This window comes from Lethenteron reissneri, chromosome 53 (assembly GCF_015708825.2).
Source record: "Lethenteron reissneri isolate LAM-NWPU_2019-01 chromosome 53, ASM1570882v1, whole genome shotgun sequence".
Classification (NCBI taxonomy): Eukaryota; Metazoa; Chordata; class Hyperoartia; order Petromyzontiformes; family Petromyzontidae; genus Lethenteron; species Lethenteron reissneri.
In genome coordinates this window covers 2,537,529-2,560,163 of record NC_083831.1, presented here as the reverse complement: position 1 = coordinate 2,560,163, position 22,635 = coordinate 2,537,529, and the positions used below count along the sequence as shown (strand labels likewise).

At 53.9% G+C, this 22,635-nt stretch overlaps 1 protein-coding gene across 2 annotated transcripts; it reads left to right on the top strand.

Annotated features, from left to right (window-relative positions):
• The first annotated feature begins 2,571 nt into the window (after positions 1-2,571).
• On the top strand, positions 2,572-17,461 carry LOC133356350 (galectin-related protein-like). 2 transcript variants are annotated; one of them, XM_061573826.1, is made up of 6 exons: positions 2,610-2,647; positions 8,219-8,296; positions 8,485-8,526; positions 13,579-13,667; positions 14,247-14,418; positions 16,892-17,461. In XM_061573826.1, the coding sequence occupies exons 1-6, from the start codon at positions 2,636-2,638 to the stop codon at positions 17,033-17,035; spliced, it is 537 nt and encodes a 178-aa protein (XP_061429810.1). In that variant the 5' UTR covers positions 2,610-2,635; the 3' UTR covers positions 17,036-17,461. The 2 variants fall into 2 exon arrangements, with proteins under 2 accessions (XP_061429811.1, XP_061429810.1); XM_061573827.1 differs by lacking the exon at positions 8,219-8,296 and having other exon boundaries at positions 2,572-2,647.
• Positions 17,462-22,635: the final 5,174 nt, after the last annotated feature.

Below are 22,635 nucleotides of genomic sequence, written 5' to 3'. Positions count from 1 at the left end.
AGGCCAAGTGCACCTTGAGGCCACGTGAAGTGTCGAAAGCCCGCTGGCAGGAGGTCACGGGGCAGACCCAGCAGGTGCCACGGGTCGACTGACCGAGATGACCGAGATGACTGGCTGATGCACCACCTGTGCCCCCTACTGTGCCAACTTGCTGTGCTTTAGCCACCCGGCGCTCCGCTCGTTGTTGTGAGCGTCGCTCCTCCGCCCTCCGTTGTTGTTGGAGGGCGACTGCCTCCAACTGCCCAGTAGCGTCCTTCACGAGCCTCCTCCACTGAGGCCGATCTTGGCACCGCTGGTACCAGTCATCGGCAAGTCCACTCAGCTCCACGTCCTCCTGTACCACATCACTCCATCCCTTCTCCAGCCCGTGCCGCGCCCGTCTAGCCCCCTCGATCCGGCCGAACAAAAGCTGTTTAGGCATGCGGTGGCTGGGCATGCGGGCTACATGACCCAGCCAACGCAGCCTTGCCTGCCGGAGGAGCTCACTGATGGGACTTTGCCCAGATCTTTCAAGGATTTGTGAGCTCCTCACACAATCCAGCCTGGTTAAACCCAGGATGGATCGTAGGCAGGCCAGCCTAAATGTTTCCAACCGGCGAAGATGCTCCACCAGGGGGGTCCACGTCTCGCAAGCGTAGAGAAGGGAGGGAATGACCGTGGCCGAGAAGACCTGAAGCTTCGTGCGGAGCGACAGACCAGGTAGCTTCCACACAGCGTTACGCAACCGATGAAAAGATATTGCCGCTCGACTGATTCGGAGTGAGACCTCTGCTGATAGACTGGAGCCGGTCATAAGCATACTGCCCAGGTATGGGAAACTCTCCACTCTCTCCACAACTGCCCCATCACCAATTGGGAGTTGTGGGGGTGGAGTGTCCGATGGTACAAAATACCCAGGCAGGTGCTTGGTTTTGGTGGGGCTGATGGTAAGGCCCCACCTCTTAGTGGCACGCTCCAGTCTCAGCAGCAGCGCCTCCAACTCCTCTTCTGAATGAGCAGCTATTACCAAATCATCGGCATACATAACGTGGTTGACCAATAGGGAGCCATCCCTTGATCGCACCCGGGCGTCGATCAGCCTCCCATTATATCTGTACCAAACGGAAATTCCCCCGGTACAGCTATTGAAGGCTTCACGAACTACGCGGTCAAAATAGATGTTAAATAATGTGGGAGCCAGAGGACATCCCTGTCGCACCCCAAGGTGTACAGGGAAAGGCTCCGACTCCCGGCCACGTAGTTTTACCCGGGCCCGCTCACCATCATGAAGGTCCTTAATGATCGTGAGCAGAGGGTCAGGGACTCCGAAAGCACGAAGAACAACCCAGAGTCCAGTCCTACTGATGGTATCATAGGCCTTGACCAGGTCAATAAAGCAGAGATGTAGGTCTTTTTGGAATTCCCTACACCTCTGCTGTAGCAGACGGACAGAAAATATGGCATCTGTGCAGGACCGCCCTTTCCTGAAACCGCATTGGGGCTCCGCAAGCCCCTCCTCAGCGTGCCTAGCAAGGCGATGTTGAATAATCCTTGCCAGGACCTTACCCGGCACACTGAGGAGTGAGATGCCCCTGTAGTTGTTACAGTCTGTGCGGTCCCCCTTCTTAAAGAGGGGGACCACCAGGGCATCCTTCCAGTCCTGCGGAACCCGTCCAGTGGTCCAGACTGTTGTTATGATGTCATATAGGGCAGTCTGTGCACAAACGCCACCCTCCCTCAGCATTTCGCTTGGGAGATCATCTCTGCCCGGTGCCTTCCCTGGTCTCAGACTCCGGATCGCCCTCAGTACTTCCTCTACAGATGGCACCTCAGCCAGCCACTCACAGGGGGTGACCTCTTCCAATATTTGAGGCACCGCAGCCTCAGCAGGGTTATCCCCACTTTGTGCCATGATGTTTTCCTGGCTGAGAGAATTTCCCTCCCCCAGGACCTCACAGAAATGCTCAGAAAATCTGCAAACCTGTTCCTGGGGGTCAGAGATTGGATCACCGTTTTTTCCTCTAATGATGGTAATAGGTGTGGCGCTGCAGGTTACTTTTTTGATGGAGTTAAATAGTGATTTGTGATCACGGGCCACTGAGGCAGACTCCATCTCCTCAGCAACCCGCGACCACCACCCATCCTTACAGCGCCTTACGGCTCTCCGAACTTCCGAGCGAAGGCTGCGGTAAACCTCCTCATTCTCTGACGTGGGATGCTGTAGGCGATGAGAGTGGGCCTGTCGCTTTTTCTCAATTAACCTGAACACCTCCTCTGTCAGCCAGGGTTTCTGGGGAGGTCTGGACCGCGTACCCAAAGCAGCCATTGCAGCTGCATGAGTCACAGTCTTAAACACACACACGTACACACACACACACGTACACACACACAGGCACGTACACACACACACCGCAACCACAACCCCCTCCCACGGCGCGTTGCGGCTGTGCGTCATGACGTCACCACGACGCACGCCGTTCAGCCCCGTGCCCCCCCCCACCTACGCCGAGCCCGGGCGCTCTGCCATTGCTCGGCGGCGGCTGCGTGGTGACGTCAGCGCGTACGAACGCGCTGACGTCACGCGCGCGCTGACGTCCCATTTTTTTTCGCGTTGCCGATTTGTGCGGGATCCGGAGCGGCGCTTCGCTCGTTCGCGATGGCCAACAACGTGAGTTGGGGAGAAGCTCTACCCGGCGGGGCGCGTCTCTCGCGGCCCACCCTCTCCGCCGCGACTCGGGCCGCGTTCCCCCGAGATTCCCGGGCGCCACACGCTGCGCTCTTCGCATGCGACCGGCCCGCCTCGGGGTTACCTCCCTTGCCTAGCAGCCCTGCCGAGAATGGCGCTACTCGGCCGGGTAGACGTGTAGGCCGAACGTGGGTCGGTGTTGAATGATGGATGGAGGCGTCCCTCGCTGTGCGCGCTGGGATATATGGCAGCGGTGTTTGAGCGTGGTGTGCCGCTGTGCGTGGTGTGCCGCCAAGGGAGTGCCGCTGTCCATGTCGTCTTCTCGGCGTGCGTCGGAGTGTGTGCTAGGGAGCGGTGGGGCAGTGGTTAGCGCACCGCGCTACGAACCCGGCCACCTGAGTTCCATTCCCAGCCACTGTGAATCTGAAACGGTCCCGAGGCCATGAGCGTTGCTGCTCGGCCACATCACCACCACCTCGTGCGCCGCGTCCGGCCTTAATAGGTGCTCGCTGACAACCACCTTGCCAGGAATACGTTGTTGTGCGTGTCAGTGCGTTGTGTGTTTGTGTTGCTGTTGTGGGGAGCGGTGGTGTCGTGGTTAGCGCTGCGCTACGAAACTGGCGACGCGGGTTCGATTCCCGCTCACGGCCAACACCGGTGACGATTATTCGAGCCGTTCCTGGGTCTCCCCTAGGTCGACTCGGCCTCAAATGAGTACCTGGTGCGGTGTGTAAACATCGCCACTGGGGGAGACAAAGGCGGCCGGGCGTGGTGCTGGCCACCCACCCCCTCGTGCGCCGTGCCGGCCTTCATAGGTGCTACTCGCTAACAGCACTTGCCCCAACAGTCTGTTCAGGCTACACGGGGGACCTTTGTCTTTGTGTTATTGTGCGCGAGTCCCCGTGTGTGTGTGCGCGTGCCGCGGAATTTGTCCCAACAGGCTGTGAAGGCGCTGTACGTGTCTCTGTGTGTGTGTGCCGCGTCGCCTCTGAAAGGTGTGTGTGTGGGTAGGTGTGTAAGCGTGTGTGTGTGTGCCGCGTAGCCTCTGAAAGGTGTTTTTCATAGCAGCCGGGTAATACTACACGGGTGGTGATGTTTGTTTTTCTTATGCCTGGTGTTTTTGTTGTGTGAGTGTATTATGGGTAGGTGTGTAAGCGTGTGTGTGTGTATGGGTAGGTGTGTAAGCGTGTGTGTGTATGGATAGGTGTGTAAGCGTGTGTGTGTATGGGTAGGTGTGTAAGCGTGTGTGTGTATGGATAGGTGTGTAAGCGTGTGTGTGTATGGGTAGGTGTGTAAGCGCGTGTGTGTATGGGTAGGTGTGTGTATGGGTAGGTGTGTAAGCGTGTGTGTGTATGGGTAGGTGTGTAAGCAGTGTGTGTATGGGTAGGCGTGTAAGCGTGTGTGTGTATGGGTAGGTGTTTAAGCGCGTGTGTGTATGGGTAGGTGTGTAAGCGCGTGTGTGTATGGGTAGGTGTGTAAGCGTGTGTGTGAATGGGTAGGTGTGTAAGCGTGTGTGTGTGTATGGGTAGGTGTGTAAGCGTGTGTGTGTATGGGTAGGTGTGTAAGCAGTGTGTGTATGGGTAGGCGTGTAAGCGTGTGTGTGTATGGGTAGGTGTGTAAGCGCGTGTGTGTATGGGTAGGTGTGTAAGCGTGTGTGTGAATGGGTAGGTGTGTAAGCGTGTGTGTGTGTATGGGTAGGTGTGTAAGCGTGTGTGTGTATGGGTAGGTGTGTAAGCGTGTGTGTGTGTATGGGTAGGTGTGTAAGCGCGTGTGTGTATGGGTAGGTATGTAAGCGTGTGTGTGTATGGGTAGGTGTGTAAGCGTGTGTGTGTATGGGTAGGTGTGTAAGCAGTGTGTGTATGGGTAGGCGTGTAAGCGTGTGTGTGTATGGGTAGGTGTGTAAGTGTGTGTGTGTATGGGTAGGTGTTGTAAGCGTGTGTGTATTATGGTTAGGTGAGTAAGCGTGTGTGTGTATGGGTAGGTGTGTAAGCGTGTGTGTGTATGGGTAGGTGTGTAAGCGTGTGTGTGTATGGGTAGGTGTGTAAGCGTGTGTGTGTATGGGTAGGTGTGTAAGCGTGTGTGTGTGAGTGGGTAGGTGTGTAAGTGTGTGTGTGTATGAATGTGTGCTTTGGGGGCCCTCCCCGAGGTCTACTCGGCCTCAAATGAGTACCTCCCCCTCGTGTACCGTGCCGGCCTTCATAGGTGCTACTCGCTAACAGCACTTGCCCCTACAGTCTGCTGGAGCTATACGAGGCATCTTTGTCTTTATTGTGAGTCCCCTTATCATGACACCCATTCAGTGCTCCGTGCTTCTCTTTGCTGATTCAGCCTCAACAATCACGAGATCCTCTTCCTTCACCTCGCTCACCTCGCTCACCACGCTCACCACGCTCACCACGCTCACCTCGTTTACCACGCTCACCTCGCTCACCTCGCTCACCTCGCTCACCTCGCTCACCACGCTCACCCCGCTCACCACGCTCACCTCGCTCACCACGCTCACCACGCTCACCACGCTCACCTCGCTCACCACGCTCACCACGCTCACCCCGCTCACCACGCTCACCACGCTCACCTCGTTTACCACGCTCACCTCGCTCACCTCGCTCACCTCGCTCACCTCGCTCACCTCGCTCACCCCGCTCACCTCGCTCACCACGCTCACCCCGCTCACCACGCTCACCCCGCTCACCTCGCTCACCCCGCTCACCTCGCTCACCTCGCTCACCTCGCTCACCACGCTCACCTCGCTTACCACGCTCACCCCGCTCACCACGCTCACCTCGCTCACCCCGCTCACCTCGCTCACCTCGCTCACCACGCTCACCTCGCTCACCCTGCCTCACCTCGCTCACCACGCTCACCACGCTCACCACGCTCACCCTGCCTCACCTCGCTCACCTCGCTCACCTCGCTCACCACGCTCACCACGCTCACCACGCTCACCACGCTCACCACGCTCACCACGCTCACCCTGCCTCACATCGCTCACCACGCTCACCACGCTCACCACGCTCACCACGCTCACCTCGCTCACCTCGCTCACCCTGCCTCACCTCGCTCACCACGCTCACCTCACTCACCACGCTCACCTCGCTCACCCTGACTCACCTCGCTCACCCTGACTCACCTCGCTCACCACGCTCACCTCACTCACCATTCCATTCCTAGAGAGGGGGGGAGCGAGTCGCAATTCGGTTACACAACCATCGCAGCTGTTTATCAGCGGCCAGCTTTTCTTTTTGTCCGCAATCCTCCAGTACAAATCAGAAGACGGCGTCGTTGATTGCGTTTTTGTTCCAATGGTCGCACGCGCTCTCGCGTTCCCGCTGTTGTGTTCGCTCGCCTCCAGTGCGTACCCGAGGTGGAGCGGTGGCGCAGTGGTTAGCGCACTGCATCATACACCTCCTCCCCCCTTGTCCCCACTAGGATTCAATTGCCCGGCCAGAGAGCTCGCTAACCCCACACTCTGTTCCGTGCGGTGGCACGGCTTGTCGAGCCATTCATCCAGCAGTGGATTAACTATAAAGGGCCATCCGTACATTGGAGCGCTCATCTGTTACGAATTAAGCTCGTTATATAAAACATAGATTTGTGAAAAAAAATTCTCGCCAGGGGGCGCCTTTAAAAATTATCCAAATATTATCAATTGAAAATGTTTTTTTTATTTGTACGAAAAAAAATCGAAAACCCCGTGTATGTCACGTGTGTGAAATGTGTTGCTTTGGTTCTTCCTGGGTTGTAATGAATCTCATGGCTGCTCAAAATGCACTCTAATCCTCTCTTGAATTTTAGCCCGGGTCGTTCCGGACGATTAGATCACAGCGCGGGCTTTTATATATTTCGGAGAATCTTACGCCACTGCCGGCTGGGATTAAATATCCACTTTAAAAACAAGAAAAAAACGTGACGCGTCACGTGGCTGAACATAGACGTTGGTCTTTTTAAATCTTTTATATTAAGTTCACTTGCTTGCTTGCGCGCTTACGGCCGTGCAAATCTTTCGGTCGTTTTTTAACCCACTTCCCGTGATCCAATCGAGCTGACATTTTGCACACAGACTCGTTGTGCGTGACAATTATTTTCGTGAACAAAAAAATTCCAAAATTTTCCACTTTTTAGAAAAAAAAAATTTCATATTTAATTTAAAATTCCAATGTGATAAAAATGAAACTCTTACTCAAGAAAAACAGAAATGAATAATAAAATAAAACCGATGCCACGCATATAAAGGATTTATAGTGAAAAACTTTGTTTTTACGGGTTAATTTTTTTATTCTAAATGTGGGAAAATAAAATAGTGCACCAGTGAAATCGCGCTTATCCAAATGTACGTGGGAATTAATAATTGTCAGCAGCGGACAACGACAACGACACCACAAAGTGACCGTTTAGCCTTCATACCCGTCAGCCCACGTGGTTTACGCTGCAGTCTTGTACCAGGGAAATTGAGTTTTCAGGTCCATACGGCATACAGCCGTTTCAACACGGGCAGCAACAAAACATCATATGGCCAAATAAAAAAAGTCGTGGGACAGCTTTTATATCAAGCAAGCAGCAGCAGCATGCAAGATCACAGCATGACACCCATGATCAAAATTAATGCGTAAAACTGTTTTTGTTTAGTAACATAAATTTTGTCTCTTTGTTTGTGTTTCGCCTTTGTGACGGGACTGTAGGATGAACGTTGAGATTTATAAGTGGCACGGGGTGACCAATAAGGTCTAAATTGGTCTTTAATAAGGTAGGCACTGATAAGGGGGGTTGACAGGTTTGTTTAAAATTGTGCCAATAAAAAATGTGTGCAGTTCTATCAAGCCGCACTGTTGGCCCGTATAAAATCCCACGCCACGGCGTCGTACAAAGCCACCGCTTCACCGCAAGGTCCACCAAATTATGTTCTCATCGTGGTCTTCCGAAATGGGGTCATTAAGTTTTATTCTTGTTTTTTAAACTGTTAACACGCAGCTTGTACCCATTCTTGCCAATCGCCGTGCATTTCGGGATTCCGTAGTCGTTTATCCTTTTGATCAGTTCGCTACGTTGTGAACGCACGAGGACATTGAGCCGGGTAAAGTAGATATCCGCGTGTGATGGTGCCGTGTTTAGATTGCACCAAACGCAACCAATGTCCGACGCTCATGCTGTGATGTAGTTCCCACCGACCCCCTCGCCCCCCCCCCCCCGCGTGACCATCTTTGTTGCGATTGTCCGTAGCGCATTGCCGCCCACCCCCCCCCCCCGATCCATTTGCCACTTGGCAATAAGAAACCAAACTTCATCAACCCTTTCTACTGCCAACTCCGTCAGCATGTTGCGAGTAACATAGTTAAAGGGGCAGCCCTGCAAAAGCTCGCTCACGTCACTTCCTGGCGGACAAACCACTACTCGAGGGAGGTCTAGAGAGCCCCCCTCCACATGGTATTCGGCCTACTCTTCCACATTGGCCAGACATCCCGTAAGAGGTAGGTGTGCCCACCCCTTTTTCCCATCACGTCTGACCTGCCAATGGACTAACCGCCGGTGTACCCATGTATACTTCCGGCTGCGCAGAGACGGAGGGACTTAGGAAACCTGCACCGTTCCAACTGCCGCGCCGGGAGATCGCACCGGCCCGGCGACCTCTCTCTTGCAAGTCCGCCGGCGTGCCGAGCCCTTGTCACACACCACGGCAGCGTGCCCCCTTTGTTGTGCAACGCGCAAGTGAATTGCCCTCTCGTGTGAGGTCCCCCCCCCGTGCGTGTGTTTGCGTGGCGCGTCGGCCAATGACGTTTCCTTCCACTTTCTCTCTTCACCCGTGTGCCCCCCCCCACCCGCAGTCTGAAAACCACGACAATAAGGAGCACAGTGCAAGCATTCTGGTGGGTGCAGTCTGCCACTTGACGCAAAACACATGTCCGCACGCGCACGCACACACCAGAGGTCGCAAACGGGTTTTGATTCCTTACCCGTACCCGATACCCGGCTACCCATACCCGGCCGGGTATGGGTAGCCGGGTATCGGGTAGGGTACGGGTATCGGGTACCCGGTTGCGACCTCTGACACACACACAGCGACACTTGTCACGCGCCCGCCCGAGCGCGGGTCGAATATACGTTTCACCGCAATGGAGGTTTTATTTGGTTTAGATCGCGTAAATATGAATGTTAAATATACGCTCCAAGCCTGGTGGTGTTTCATTCAGATGCTGTCTTTCCGACAGACCTGTTTTCACCTGAGGACGGCTGCTTGCGTTGTGGCCGAAACGTCGTGAGAATTATTTTATAATGTTTTATTTTTATTATTTTATTATTTCCCTTCTACGTGACTTTACCAAAAGAACCAAGAAGAAGAGAAACATAAATGTGTCGTTAAACCCGTCGCCACCCGACACAACCAATTAGTGAGGTTTGTCACGTAACCGGAACGTGCCAGTTCGTTGCTAGTACAGCACACCGGTGTGTTGGTGAGTGAACCCCCCACGGCATTTACAATCTGAGTAAACCTTTATTGTGCCCGGATAGGTAACCACCATGCCCATAGCGGCTTGCCGTAGGTGGCTTGCGGGCCTACGTGGTGAGTAGGCAATGGCGGTGCAGCAACATTCGTCGTTAGTGAGAGATATTTCTTGAAAACTCACCTCTCTAACCTGGCTTTTTTACCGCCCAAGCTCTGGCCGTTGTTAACCCTGCAAGCTCCGTTTACTTCCTGGCTGCCCGTACGCGGTGGTGCGTTGGGATCTACTCGTGACATTTTTTCGATTCCGTTGTGTGGTAAAAGACGACGCTGAGGCAGGTCTTCAGGTAAGGGCTTGCGCCGGTTTATTAACAAAGGGAGTGAGTAACCACCAGGGGTCGATGTCCTACACTGGGTCCTTCTCTTGGACCCTTGGCTCTCTCTACTGCTAGTCGGCTGGCCGTCTCTTGGGGCTCTCTCGAGCCAACACCGACCGGCCGAGGAGAGCAGCACCTTCCGTAACTACAGCCGCTTCTTCAGCTCTACCCCTGGCTCTCTCCCCAGCTCCCTTCAACCTGGGCCTCCCCTTAAGCACCCCTAGGTGACATGACGTCATCGCACCTCACAGCGCGTATGACGTCACGTCCCCATTTTACTCCTCTACACTTCCATGCCGCCGCGTCTTCATTCATTCGCCGGCCCGCACTGGCTCTAGCGCGGTAACGTTTTGGTCAAATAACTCCCACGATCCACACATCCTGAATCCGGTGACAAATTGGCCAGAGGGCTGTCCACGAAACGTGTGTCGTCACGCAGTTGAGAATGTTGCCGGAGGTGGGTTGTTTTGTTTGTTTGTTAACCTTAACGGTCCTGATAATTGTTTTTTTTACCCTTTTATCTGGCAACAAAACTGACACCTTTTTACGAGGAGTCATGTTTGCATAGACCACAATACCTGCAGTCATAATGCAAACAAAAAACATAACTGATAATGTATGCACTGTCCTTGAAGTTGTTTGGTCCACACCCGAGACAGCTTTCCTTAGAGCCTAGTCTCACATGGGTTGGACCAGATGACGCCAAAAGGCGCACAACTCAAAGACAATGCACCATCAGAGTATGAGAGCTCGGGGTAAGCATTTACACCATTGCTACCTCATTTGCCAGTAAAAAATATTATAATTGTTTTTTTTTCTTAACGGTCCTTTTAAAAATCAATTGTCCATTCAAGTCACATCATGTTGCTCGCAATGCGATTAGCCCCATGCGCCGTCCCCGCTCTCTGCAGCTGGGTGCACCGGGCCCATCAATCGTCCACGTGACTTGCCAACAGAGTTGGCGCTCGGCGCGCTCGGCGTTAGCTGGCGGACGGATTCCGGGTCGGGCGCCGTCGGGAATCCCTTCGCCGCGAGCGCGTGGCCGTGCCATCGAGCACGCGCGGCACGCGGCGAGCGACGATTTCCAGTCGCGACTCGGGAGGCTTCTGCCGAGCCAGGCTTGGGACCCGCTGCTCGTACGCTCCGTGCGGCTTTCAAACGTCTCGCTTAAAGTGGCCGCTGACGCCGATGGCGCTGCGCATGAGATTCCGCAAATGATTGGAGCGGCCACCGAAGAGCATTCCGTCGTGCAGACTCGGTATCCACAAACTGATGTCTTTAACATTAGGAATTGTTGTTTTGTTTTAACTAGACTGCTTTGAGTTTGGCAGGCATCCAAACGCATTTTGGTTCCAGTTATTGTTTTGGGCTATTTACTTTACACCTCGCAAAATACAGTAAATGTGTGACCGTGTCGTGACCACCCCGCGTGTCGAAGGTGGGTGATCCCCCCCCATCACCCCCCCCATCACCCACCCCCCCACCCCCCCCATCACCCACCCCCATCACCCACCCCCCCACCCCCTCCCCCGAGCGTCAGGGCCATCCGAGCGCCCACCCCCCGGCATTCCCGCTCCCTTCTCTCCGCGGCGAAACCCAAATCCTTTACAAATCAAATTAGCGGCCTTTCCTAAACCGCACGCTTGTAACGCAGCATTGTCACACGCGCACACACACATGCCCTTCACTAAGGGCGATTTATATACACACATATATAGCCTGTTCACCTCTTGCGTAAATGTTTGCGAGAGGGGAGGGCGGGGCGTTTTGTCATTGCGATGATAGGCGCTCGGTTCAGACCGCCGCCGCTGCTGCATCGTCTGGTTTCATCCGATTGAGAAATTACTTTCTCGAGCGGAACTTTTTTTTCCATCGCGCGCGCACAGCGGTGGCGTAACGGTCAGCAGCACGCTTGACTTTGCCACCCAGAGGTCACCCGTTCCATTCCCATTACCGCCCCCCCGGCCCGGCGGTGGAGATGACGGTGCACGCTTGCTAACGTTGCCCCTCTCCCGTAAATAAGGACACCACGGCAGAGGTCGCAACCGGGTACCCGATACCCGTACCCTACCCGATACCCAGCTACCCGTACCCGGCCGGGTACCCGTTTGCGACCCTGGTACGGCCAGGTACGGGTACGGGTAGGCCGTGAGTCACTGGTGAGTCACCGTTTGTCACTCATTTCCCAACGTCTTGTCTCTTCTCACAATTCAAGTTTCTAGAATCAACCCACCCACGCCTGCAACATGGCTTCATCCCAGAGGTCGCAATCGGGTACCCGTACCCGATACCCGGCCGGGTACGGGTAGCCGGGTATCGGGTAGGGTACGGGTACCCGTTTGTGACCCTGGTGTGGCCGGGTACGGGTACGGGTAAGGAATCCAAACCCGTTTGCGACCTCTGCACCACGGCGAGTCTGCGATGGGCAGGTCCGTGTGCAGTGGGGGTAAGCTGTGGATGCCTGCACACCTCTTCCAAGAAGACGTCTGGTCAGCGTGGAAGAGTAGGCCAACATGCCCTCAAGTGCTGCGTCTCTAGTGAGGAGACCCTTCCACCAGCTGTTGAGTGGTCGGGCGAAGTAAATAACTTTCAGGATCGCCCCTTTAACCTTTTACAAAATAAAGACAAAGATTCCCCATGTAGCCTCAACAGACTTTAGGCAAGTGCTGTTGGCGAGCACCTATGAAAGCTGGTACGGCACACGAGGGAGTGGGTGGCCAACACCACGCCCGGCCGCATTTTCTCTCCTTCGTGGTAATGTTTCACACGCGGCATCAGGTACTCATTTGAGGCTGAGTCGACTAGGGGTATCCGGCCTAAGGGGAAGAACGGTTCAGATAATCGTCACAGGGTGTTGGCCGCGAGCGGGAATCGAACCCAGGTCGCCAGGTTCGTAGCGCAGCGTGCTAACCGCAACGCCACCGCTCCCCACTTTTTACACACACACACGCATTTTTTTTTGTTTTACACAGCCGTGCAATTTAGTAATGTGCCCACACAGCCGCAGCCGTTGTGCGCCGGCCTTTTAAAGGGGTCGTTATCGGAACGAGGTTTTGGTCCCCCTAATTGCTTGTCTCGGTCGGGCTCGGCCGCGTGTGTAATTAACTCTGGGGGGGGGGGGGGCGAGGGGAAGGGGGCCCGTCTGGCTCAGGGGGGGAAGCGTCATGTTAACGCGGCCGTGTGCTGGATGGAGGCCCCCCCCCCCCCCCCGAGCCGTCGCTGTCTCTCGAGGAACCCTGTCGCGATGGGTCGACCTGCGTGGCTCCTGAGCACGAGGTCGATTTAATCGCTCCCATCGCCGTCGTCGTCATCGGCCGTGATCCATCCGCTGCTGGTTGAACGTCGCCGCCACGTCCTCTTTGGGGGGCACACTCCCTCCCTCCCTCGGCCGCCACTCCGGCGGGAGCGTCGCCTGCCTGGCACTAATTAACGGCGAATTGCAGCGGTTTTTGCCGAGCCCCGCTTCTAGGCATGGAATTCTGGGAGATGTAAAGTGAATTTGGCGAATTTGGCCCAGCTGTGCCCGGCCATTGTCTCATTAGAGCAGTCAGGCGAACGGGCGGGCAAGCGTTGTGCTCTCACTTTAATTGAGCCTCTGCCGGCGTTCCATTTACCCGCGCCGCAGACTCTGCGACCGCACGTTGACACGGCGGGGCGACTGCGCGCGCTCTCCCGTGCCGCTAATCGGATCATCGCGCCAGCGAGCGGCCAATGTTCACTCCCATGTCGTGGTGGAAAATGTCGCTCCGACTCGTCTTCCTTTGCTGACCGAGAGGGCCGTCCATCCGCCGCTGTCGCATGGGGTCGTCGGCTGCTCTTATCTGTTCTCTCTCCGTGAGCTTCTATTCTGTGCCTCTTCTCCGGTCAGAGTCCATCGCCACCGGAGAGACAAAGGTGGCCGGGCGTGGTGTTGGCCACCCACACCCCCCTCGTGCGCCGTGCGGGCCTTCGTAGGCTCTGCTCGCTCACAGCACTCACCCCAACAGTCTGTTAAGGCTACACGGTGGGGGGGGGAGGGGGATCTTTTTCTTTGTTGGCCGGGCGCCGTGACCCCGTTGGTGCCCCGTGTGACGTAACCCCGCGCGTGTCTCCGCTCGCAGGCCGTGCCGTTCTCCGGCAACATAAAGAACGGCCTGCGCGTGGGCATGAAGATCACCATCATGGGCATCGTGGACAAGAATCCAGACAGGTGCCGGGCGGGCGAGCGGGGGTTTGGGTTACGGAGTTTGGTTTTTTTTCTGTTCGATTTTGGGTTTTTTTTAAGTCACGCTTTGCCAAAACGCCAACAACGAAAGAGCAGGGTGAGAGTTGTAATGGATGAGAGTGAATAACGTGTGTCACGGAATTAAGCAATGTTATTATTGTTGGAGTTTTGAGGGAGAAGAGATCGACCATGGCGTTGGTGATGATGAGTTATGATTAATCGATGTTGTTGCGTGCGTATGTGGGGAGCGGTAGTGTAGCAGTTAGCGCGCTGCGCTACCAACCCTGAGACCCGAGTTCGATTCCCGCTCGCGGTCACCAACACCTGTGACGATTATCTAAACCGATCATGGGCGTCCCCTAGGTCGACTCGGCTTCAAATGAGCGCCTGGTGCGACGTGTAAACATCGCCAACCAGGGGAGACAAAGGCGGCCGGGCACGGTGCTGGGCCACCCACGCCCTCCCTCGTGAATCCGTCGCGACCTCCATCGGCCCCCGCCAACGGCGCTCGCCCCAGCGGTCTGCTGATGCCACCCTGGGCGGGATGTTTGTGCGAGTGAGCAGCTTCACGGTGAGCCTGACGTGCGGCGACTGGACCACGGCCGACGTGGCGTTCAACATGGCGGCGCTCTTCGGCCCGCGCGCCATCCTCAGGAACACCATGCTCTCCGGCTCCTGGGGCAAGGAGGAGTCGACGCTGCCGTACTTCCCTTTCACGCTCGACCAGCCCTTCCGGGTCAGTCCCCCCTCTCCGCGTCGCTCCGAACCCGGCGCCGTTGGCGAGGCTGGCACCCGGGGCGCCGCAGCAGCCCGTGATGGAGTTTGCGTGATGCTCGAGGTGGTGCCGGTCCGCGGTTGTTGGTAGTGGTGAAGATGTTGGTGGTGGACGTTAGGTGCTGGTCAGGTGGAGGTCGCGCGTGTGCGTGTGGTGTGTGTATGTGTGTCCGTCCCAAGCTGTGGAGAGCGGTGGTGTAGCGGTTAGCGCACTGCGCTACGAACCCCGGCGACCCGGGTTCGATTCCCGCTCACGGTCAACACCCAGTGACAATTTTCTGAACCGGTCCTGGGCCTCCCCTAGGTCGACTCGGCCTCAAATGAGTACCTGGTGCGATGTGTAAACATCGCCGCTTGGGAGACAAAGGCAGCCGGGCATGGTGTTGGCCACCCACCCCCTCGTGTGCCGTGCCGGCCTTTATAGGTGCTCGCTAACAGCACTTGCCCCTACAGTTTGTTATGGCTATACGGGGGATCTTTGTCCCGAGCTGGTAGTGGAGTGGTGCTCCTAGCCCGGCGACCCGGGTTCGATTCACCACTCACGGCCAACACCAGTGATGATTATATATCTGAACCGGTCCTGGGCCTCCCCTAGGTCGACTCAGCCTCAAATAAGGACCTGGTGCGGTGTGTAAACGTTGCCGACACTGGGGAGACAAAGGCGGCCGGGCGTGGTGCTGGTCACCCACTCCCTCGTGTGCCGTACCGGCCTTCGTAGGTGCTGCTCGCTAACAGCACTTGCCCCACCAGTCCGTTCAAGGCTATACAGGAGTTTGTCTTTGTACTGCCATTGACCCTGGACCAGCCTCTTCTGGTCTGCGCTTGAACGCTGTCAATGTTTGCGTTACAAATAACAACCAAAATAACCATAATAGAGGTTGAATTTCGATTTAAAGCTTTCGTGACTGCAGGGATTCATCTTCTTGGTTCTTTCGGTAAAGTCACGTAGAATGGAAATAATAAAATAATAAAAATACAACATAAAATAATTCTCACGACGTTTCGGCCACAACGCAAGCAGCCGTCCTCAGGTGAAGAACAGGTCTGTCGAGAAGACAGAGTCTGAATGACACATCCTAGGCTTGGAGCGTCTATTTAAGCTGGGAGGGAGGAGATTTATTTTATAATGTTTTATTTTTATTATTTTATTATTTCCATTCTACGTGACTTTACCGAAAGAACCAAGAAGACATAATAGAGGTTTTTCGGGTTAGATCGCGTTCATATATTAATGTGTCGTTAAAACCAGCCTACGTTTAACACGTAGGCTTTCGGTTGAGAAAGCCTTCGTGTTAAACTAAAATAACGTTACAGTAGAACCTCTGGTCATGACCATAATTCGTTCCATAACTTTGGTCGCAACCCAATTTGGTCGTGACTCAAACCTAATTTCCCCATTGGATGGTATGTAAATACGATTAATCCATTCCAGACTCCTACGAATTGTATATAAATATTGCTTTTTTTTTTTTTTTAATTATGCCATAGAATTCACAGTGTAAATTCACAGTGTAATAGTAAATTTAATTTAAAAACATTGAATAACACTTGAACAACAGAGAAAACTAACATTGCCGTGTCAAGGTTTAGAATCGTTCAACAAGATGATTGTTTCGTCTGCTACATCAGTCGGTCGATTCTGAGAGAGAGAATATTCGTACGAGCAATTCATGTTTCTATTGAAAGTAAATTAACAGTAATATTTGGGTACAGTATTGTTTTTGGAAGCATTCGCCGTAATATCGTGTGAACGTTTACTTCACCGCATCATCATCGTATGAATGATGCGAGAAAAGATTAACGGGTTCTTATGTTGGCGATTTACGTACTCAGCGCTTTCGCTCTCTAAATTACGGCTTGAATGAGGGGGGGGGGGGGTATGACTACACTCACAAAATTAATATCTTCCTAGGCGATTGTATTTGGCGCTTACAAAAAAAAATGGCGCGGAAGGGGAAATCGGACGCGGCCGTGTTTTATCGCCACCCGAGTTTGTGTTCGTGACCAGATTAAAAAATTTAGTGAAATTTTTAGTCGGAACCCGATTTGGTCGTGGTCAGAAGCGTTCGTGACCAGAGGTTCTACTATACAAACAACAACAACAACCAAAATAACGTTACAAACAACTAAAATAACTAATAGGGTTTTCCCCTTTTTTCCGGCAACAAAACTGACACCTTTTGCAAGGAATCATGTTTACATTAACCACAATACTTGCAGTCAAATGCAAACAAAAAACAATACTCTGATAATTTATGCATTGTCTTTGAAACTGATTGGTCCACACCAGAGACAGCTTTCTTTAGAGCCTAGTCTCATATGGTGTTCGACCAGATGACGCCAAAAGGCGAAGACTAAAATAACGTTACAAACAACAATGAGAACGCGCCGACTGTGACCCGCCGTGCCCCGCCGCCCCCCCTGTCCCCCGCCAGCTGGAGATCGCGTGCGAGCACCAGCGCTTCAAGGTGAGCATCGACGGACACCTCATCTTCGACTTCTGCCACCGCGTGCAGTCGGTGTCGCTCATCAACACGCTCAAGATCAAGGGCAGCGTCACCATCACCAAGATCTGCTAAGAGGCCCGAGGGCGCCTCGGCCGCGCCCGCTCGTCGCCGGGTGGTGACGGCGGCGGTGACGGTGGCGGTGGCGGCGGTGGCGGTGAGACGACCACCAGAGAGAAGCGTGCGGTCGCGCTCCACTCATCGCTCTCCAAACTCGAACTTAAAAAAACAAAACGTAAAAACAACACGCAAGGGGCATTGCTGCAGCCGCGATCGGAGGTAACGGAGGTAACGTTTATTCCCTTTCGTACCGGGGGGGGGGGGGGGGGGAAAATGTGGTTTTATTTTAACTTTGTTTACTAACTCCGCTCCAATCTTTTTTGTTGCTGTCGTTGAGTCTAGCGCGGCGTGGTTCAGGGTCTGGGCGAGCTCCGCTGTGTCTCGGCGGCAGTGCGTCGGCTTGTGTGCGGCCGCGGTTCGTATCGCCGGGTTTATATTTACGCTGGCGGGGGGGGTGGGCGGGCAGAGGTAGGGGGTGGGCGGGGCGCGGGGGGGGGTGTGGGTGAGAGGTCTCTGCTGCTGCCCATCTCGACAAGCAGCAGCGGCTGCGATCACGGCATCCTCCTTGACGAGCGCGAGCGTGGCGCGCGTGAATGACCCAGTGTCTGCGCGCGCTCGCTCGCCACTCGTCCGCGTTGGCGCCACACTTGCCAGCGTCGCCACGCTCGCCCGGGCTGCGTGCCCGCTAGCAAAGCTGCGCGCGTCGCTTTGCGCGCTCCCCGTTCTCCTGTCTCCGGGTTTATTTTTTTTTATTCGGTTTGGGAATGTCGTTGCAGAAGACACTTTTTGGATTTGTGTAGCCCGTGCGGAATTCTGGGTAACTGTTTTATGTCGAATACTAGTTTTTAAAAGACCAAACTCTGAAGAACAATAATTATTGTTGTTGCTGTGGAGGTGCGTTCGGTTTAGCACTTGTGTATATTGTTACGGACGACGATGTGAATACGAAGACCGTTTTGTTTGAACTCTCAAAAGGCAAAAAACCAACTGAAACCCACGGCAATCGAAACTTCTCCCCGAGCAACCCCCCTCCACCGCCGACATCCCCGCGGCTCATTCGCAAAGGGACGATGACGCGGCTCGTAGAGTTAACGCGTCGTTTAAAAAAACAACGTATCAGTATTTGTTGGTTTAACACGTAGGCTTTCGCGACCAATATCATCCATATTAGAGGTTTTTGGGTTAGATCACGTAAATATATAATGGCGGTTTGTCTTTGTACTGCCATTGACCCTAGACCAGCCTCTTCTGGTCTGCGCTTGAACACTGTCAATGTTTGCATTACAAATAACAACCAAAATTTCCATAATACAGTTTTTTTGGGTTAGATCGCGTAAATATATAAATGTGTCGTTAAAACCCGCCACCACCCGACACGGCCAACTAGTAAGGGTTGTCACGTAAACAGAACGTGGCCAATTCGTCACTAGTACAGCACTAGTGTGTGTTGGAGAGGCAAGCCACAACATTTACCATCTGAGTACGACGTTTCGCCAGTAATTACAACTAGCTTCATCAGGCGACAGCCAGATTTGTGGAGAAGTCTTACTGTTTCGTTCCTTACATAGAGGCGTAGATGTGTTGACCACCCTTTCGTGCTCTTGCACACAGATACCGTTTTGCAAGGAATCATGTTACTGCATTAGCCACACAGTACTTGTGTTGAACATGCAAACACAACACGGTCAGATAATTATACATGCCATTGTCTGTGAAACTGGTTAGCCCACTCCCACTGAACAGAGCATGTTTGTTTGCATGTTCACCACTAGTGCTGCGGTTATTTGGTGTTTGAACATGTTAACACCTCCTGTTTTATTGCCAGAAAGGGTAAAAACTCATTATTTTTGTTCACAATATGGGGTAATGTGCGGTCCTTTGCGAAAAAAAATTTAAATAGAAAATTGTGCCAATTACAATTTAAGTGTGAAACGATCCATATCGCCTGATTACCCCCCCCCCCCCCCTCTCACCAAGCCCAGGCGTTTGGTCGCCGAGTGAATTGAATAATTGTCGATGGATTATGTCGTCTTAAAACATCGGTGTGACTGAACTGTGAAGATGAGCCGTGCCAAAGTGCCGCCTCGTCAATTTTCAGACCTTATGATCAAAAATCCCTGGCGAGCGATCGCATAGACATTTTTATTTCGTGAGATAACGTCAAACCAAGTCGTACGATTGATTGGAAATCCCAAAAATGAAACTTCTAGTGGCAGCGAGAAAGGCAGCGATGTAATGCCGGAGTCGTTAGCTTTGCAATAAGATTACAAAGTAATCCAGAACTGTTTTGAAATTCCAAAGTTGATCGGTGAGTTTATTTGCAACGTTTTATACATCGGCAGGCGGCAAATTTCACGACGTTTTCATTAATTTATGTGCGGCCTTGTATTTATTATTCCTTCCGTAGTAAAAACGAACAAAAGCTATTTAAATGTGAAAAAAACTGCTATTTTATATACTGTTTAAAAACAAACACTCACACACCGCATGTCGCGTGTGATGCTGATCATCCGACACTGATGTAAATGATTCGCCCACTCTCTCCTGGAAACAAGACGCGGGTTCCCGTACCGTACGAGACGCGCGGGATCTTAACCTGGGCTCCCTCGGCGCTGTAGCAAGGAACTCCTGTTCGGAGGGGCAACTGCATGCAATGCGGTGGTTGAGACTTTAAATCTTAACCCACCACGCCATCAACGCCACCAGCTCCCCCGCCGCCCGCTCTCCCCCATCGACGAGCGGCCGTGCGGCTGGCGCTTCCTTTTCCACAGCCGCTTAGTCCGATCCGCCCCCGGGTGACGTCCTACCCCCCCCCCCACACCGCCCCTGGTGAAGGCGGGGAGCGTGCACGTGGTGCGCCGTAACACAGTGCCAACGGTGGGATCTCGCTGCACTGCGTTCGCGGCGCCGCGTCACGGTCATCAACGTGCCGTGATATTTGGTCGTTTTAACTGCCGTTGGTGCATTGTGGGTAGGAGTGGCGGGTAGTGGGCAGAGGAGGGGTGGGCAGGGGGGATTGTGGGCAGGCTGGGTGGTGGTCAGGGGTGGGCTGGTGGGGTGGGGATTGGAATTTTTGCGTAATGACGTCGTTGCCGGAGAACCCTGGCCCCCGCGTCACCGCACGTCGTGCCACTCGTGCCCCCCCCCTGGCCCCCCCCATCTGTCGTGGTGACGGTCGGCGGAACCACGTTGGCGTCGTCGTCGTAGTGAAGCGTCGGGTGGCATTTCACGGTGTCGGTCGCCACGCATGGAGGCGGTGTGGGTGGCGCTACGTCCATCGGTGCCCGCGTTACTCGCTGTGACCCATCTTGGTGTTGCCCCCCTCCCCCATCGCCGGGGGGCCCGCGCTGCGTGCGGTGAGATCCGCGAGCGCGGTGAGATCCGCGAGCGCGGTGAGATCCGCGAGCGCGGTGAGATCCGCGAGCGCGGTGCGACGCGGTGCGACGTTGATCCCGCCCATTGTTCCGCTTCCAGCCGGTTATTTTGCCGGTTCTCCCCGCAAATATCACGGTGGTTTGTCGGTCAGAAAATTGGTTAGCCCAATTTTTTTGTATTCATTGTTCATTTATTTCTACATTCATATATACGCGTAAATATATATATATATACGTGTATATATATGTGTACATGGTAAGTTATGTACGTGTGGGTGTTTTTCACGTTGCACAGCTGATCATGAGGCTATTGACTACAATGTGCTTTGCATGCTGGCAAGAGGGGGCAATGCCCGGGTTATTTATCGGCATGCTCCATGCTCACATCTCGGTGCGTTTAAATGGCCGTGGCTACCCGGCACACCACATCCAGTATACCTCTTCGACGTCTGTAGCTGCTTATCGCGCGCGTCACCTATTTCATTCTACTAGTGGCCTGGAAAATAGTTCACGCCCGGCACACCACATCCAGTATAAACCGCTCGCTGTGGCCGTGGCCACGAGCAGCGTGCCACCCATTCCAGTTTGCCGACGGCGCCGAAATTATTTCTCGATCCGGCGCAGCGCATCCAGTATTCCGCTTGTTATAGCTGCGGCTGCTCGTTTACGTATACCGCCTACTCGATTCCACCGTCGAACCGGAAGTTATTTCCACACCCGGCACACCACATCAAGTATATACACACACACACTTGTCCCGCCGGTTTAGTTAGGGCATCTCTGGAACGGGGGCAGACATTCCATGACGGCCCCGCGTCGTGTGCGTTTTCGTCGTCGTCGTCGTCAAATGTTTTGTGATTTGAGGTTTTTTGTTTTTATTTGTTCATATATATAGCTCTCTCTCGCGGTGCTCTTGACCACACGGATGTACAATTTTTTGTTTGTTGTGGCCACGGTGGTGTGTGATCTCTCCCTTGTATAGCAGCGGCGTCGCCGCACATATCAGTGCTGTCCACGGCGGTGTACGGTGGGCCACGTGGGTACGTGAGCAAAGGCGGGGGCGCATGTATGCGGGTGGGGTACGAGGCTACGCGGTAACGTGAAACGAGGCTACGCGGTGGAGGGAGATGCGAGTCGGCGCGTCCAGGCGTCTGCGCGATTGCGTTGAGAATGCGAGAAAGAGTGGATCCCTCGTGGGGACTCGGGCATTACCGGTAACTGCATGAAAATATCCGGTAACAAACAAACAACAAAAACACAAACGGTAAAAAAAACGTTTCGCCGCACGTACGTAGAAAACGTCTCGCAAAGAACGCGGAATTGTGTCTCTCCCCGTGTGACAGTGGTCCGGTGTCTCCACGAATTAGCAGGCTCGTTCAGGAGGTCGGGTGGGGGGTTGTCGGGCGACCCAGAAGCAGCTGGATACATGCGCACCCCTCGCCGCTGGCGTTAAGTAGAACCCCGCGGAGCGAGGGGAAGTGTCGCGAGCTCCCCTCTGCCTCTTCCTCCCAGCCGCCCCCCACTCACTCGCTCGCCGGTGCCGTACAACGACGCGTGGCGTATCAGGACGGTGCATCTTTTAATCAACGACGGCACGCTTCTTTCTTCTCTTCGCCGACGTCGTCGCTCGAAGGAATGGAAAAAGCTGTTGATGATAATTACGGGCGGCGTTTAGTCCGATCGAAGGCCCTTGCCGCATCTCGGAGGAGAGAGACGTTTTGCGTGCTTATAACAGGTGTGCTTATATCCAGCTGTTGTCTTGGCCCACAGCAGCAGACCTCGACACCGTTGGCATCGAGCTGCCGAGTGTGCCGCTCGTGCTGCCGGCGTCGTGTGCGCGTCAACGGAAGGGGATTTGTTTCAACAAAACCAACAACCACGAAACGCCTTCTGCTTTAGCCCACGGACACCTTGCATTATTGATCATTCACAATGAGTTTATTTTATAGATATAGATATTATTGTTGACAGACAAAGCGAGCGAGGAACACAGCCGAAACGTCACTTTGTTTTTCGGGGTTCCCTTAACCACCCCGTGTTCCCGATGTACAGGCTGTTTCAAAAAGATGGACCCAATTTAGCAGGATATTTCACGATGGCAACATGTTACAATTACACGAAAAGTTACGAACGGTTTAATGAGTTATCAAGTTTTACTAGCCATTTTATAAATGCTCTGTGCCCTCCTTGTGTACGGAGAACATCGAGACGTTAGTTTGAATTCGTCCCAAACGCCTCTCA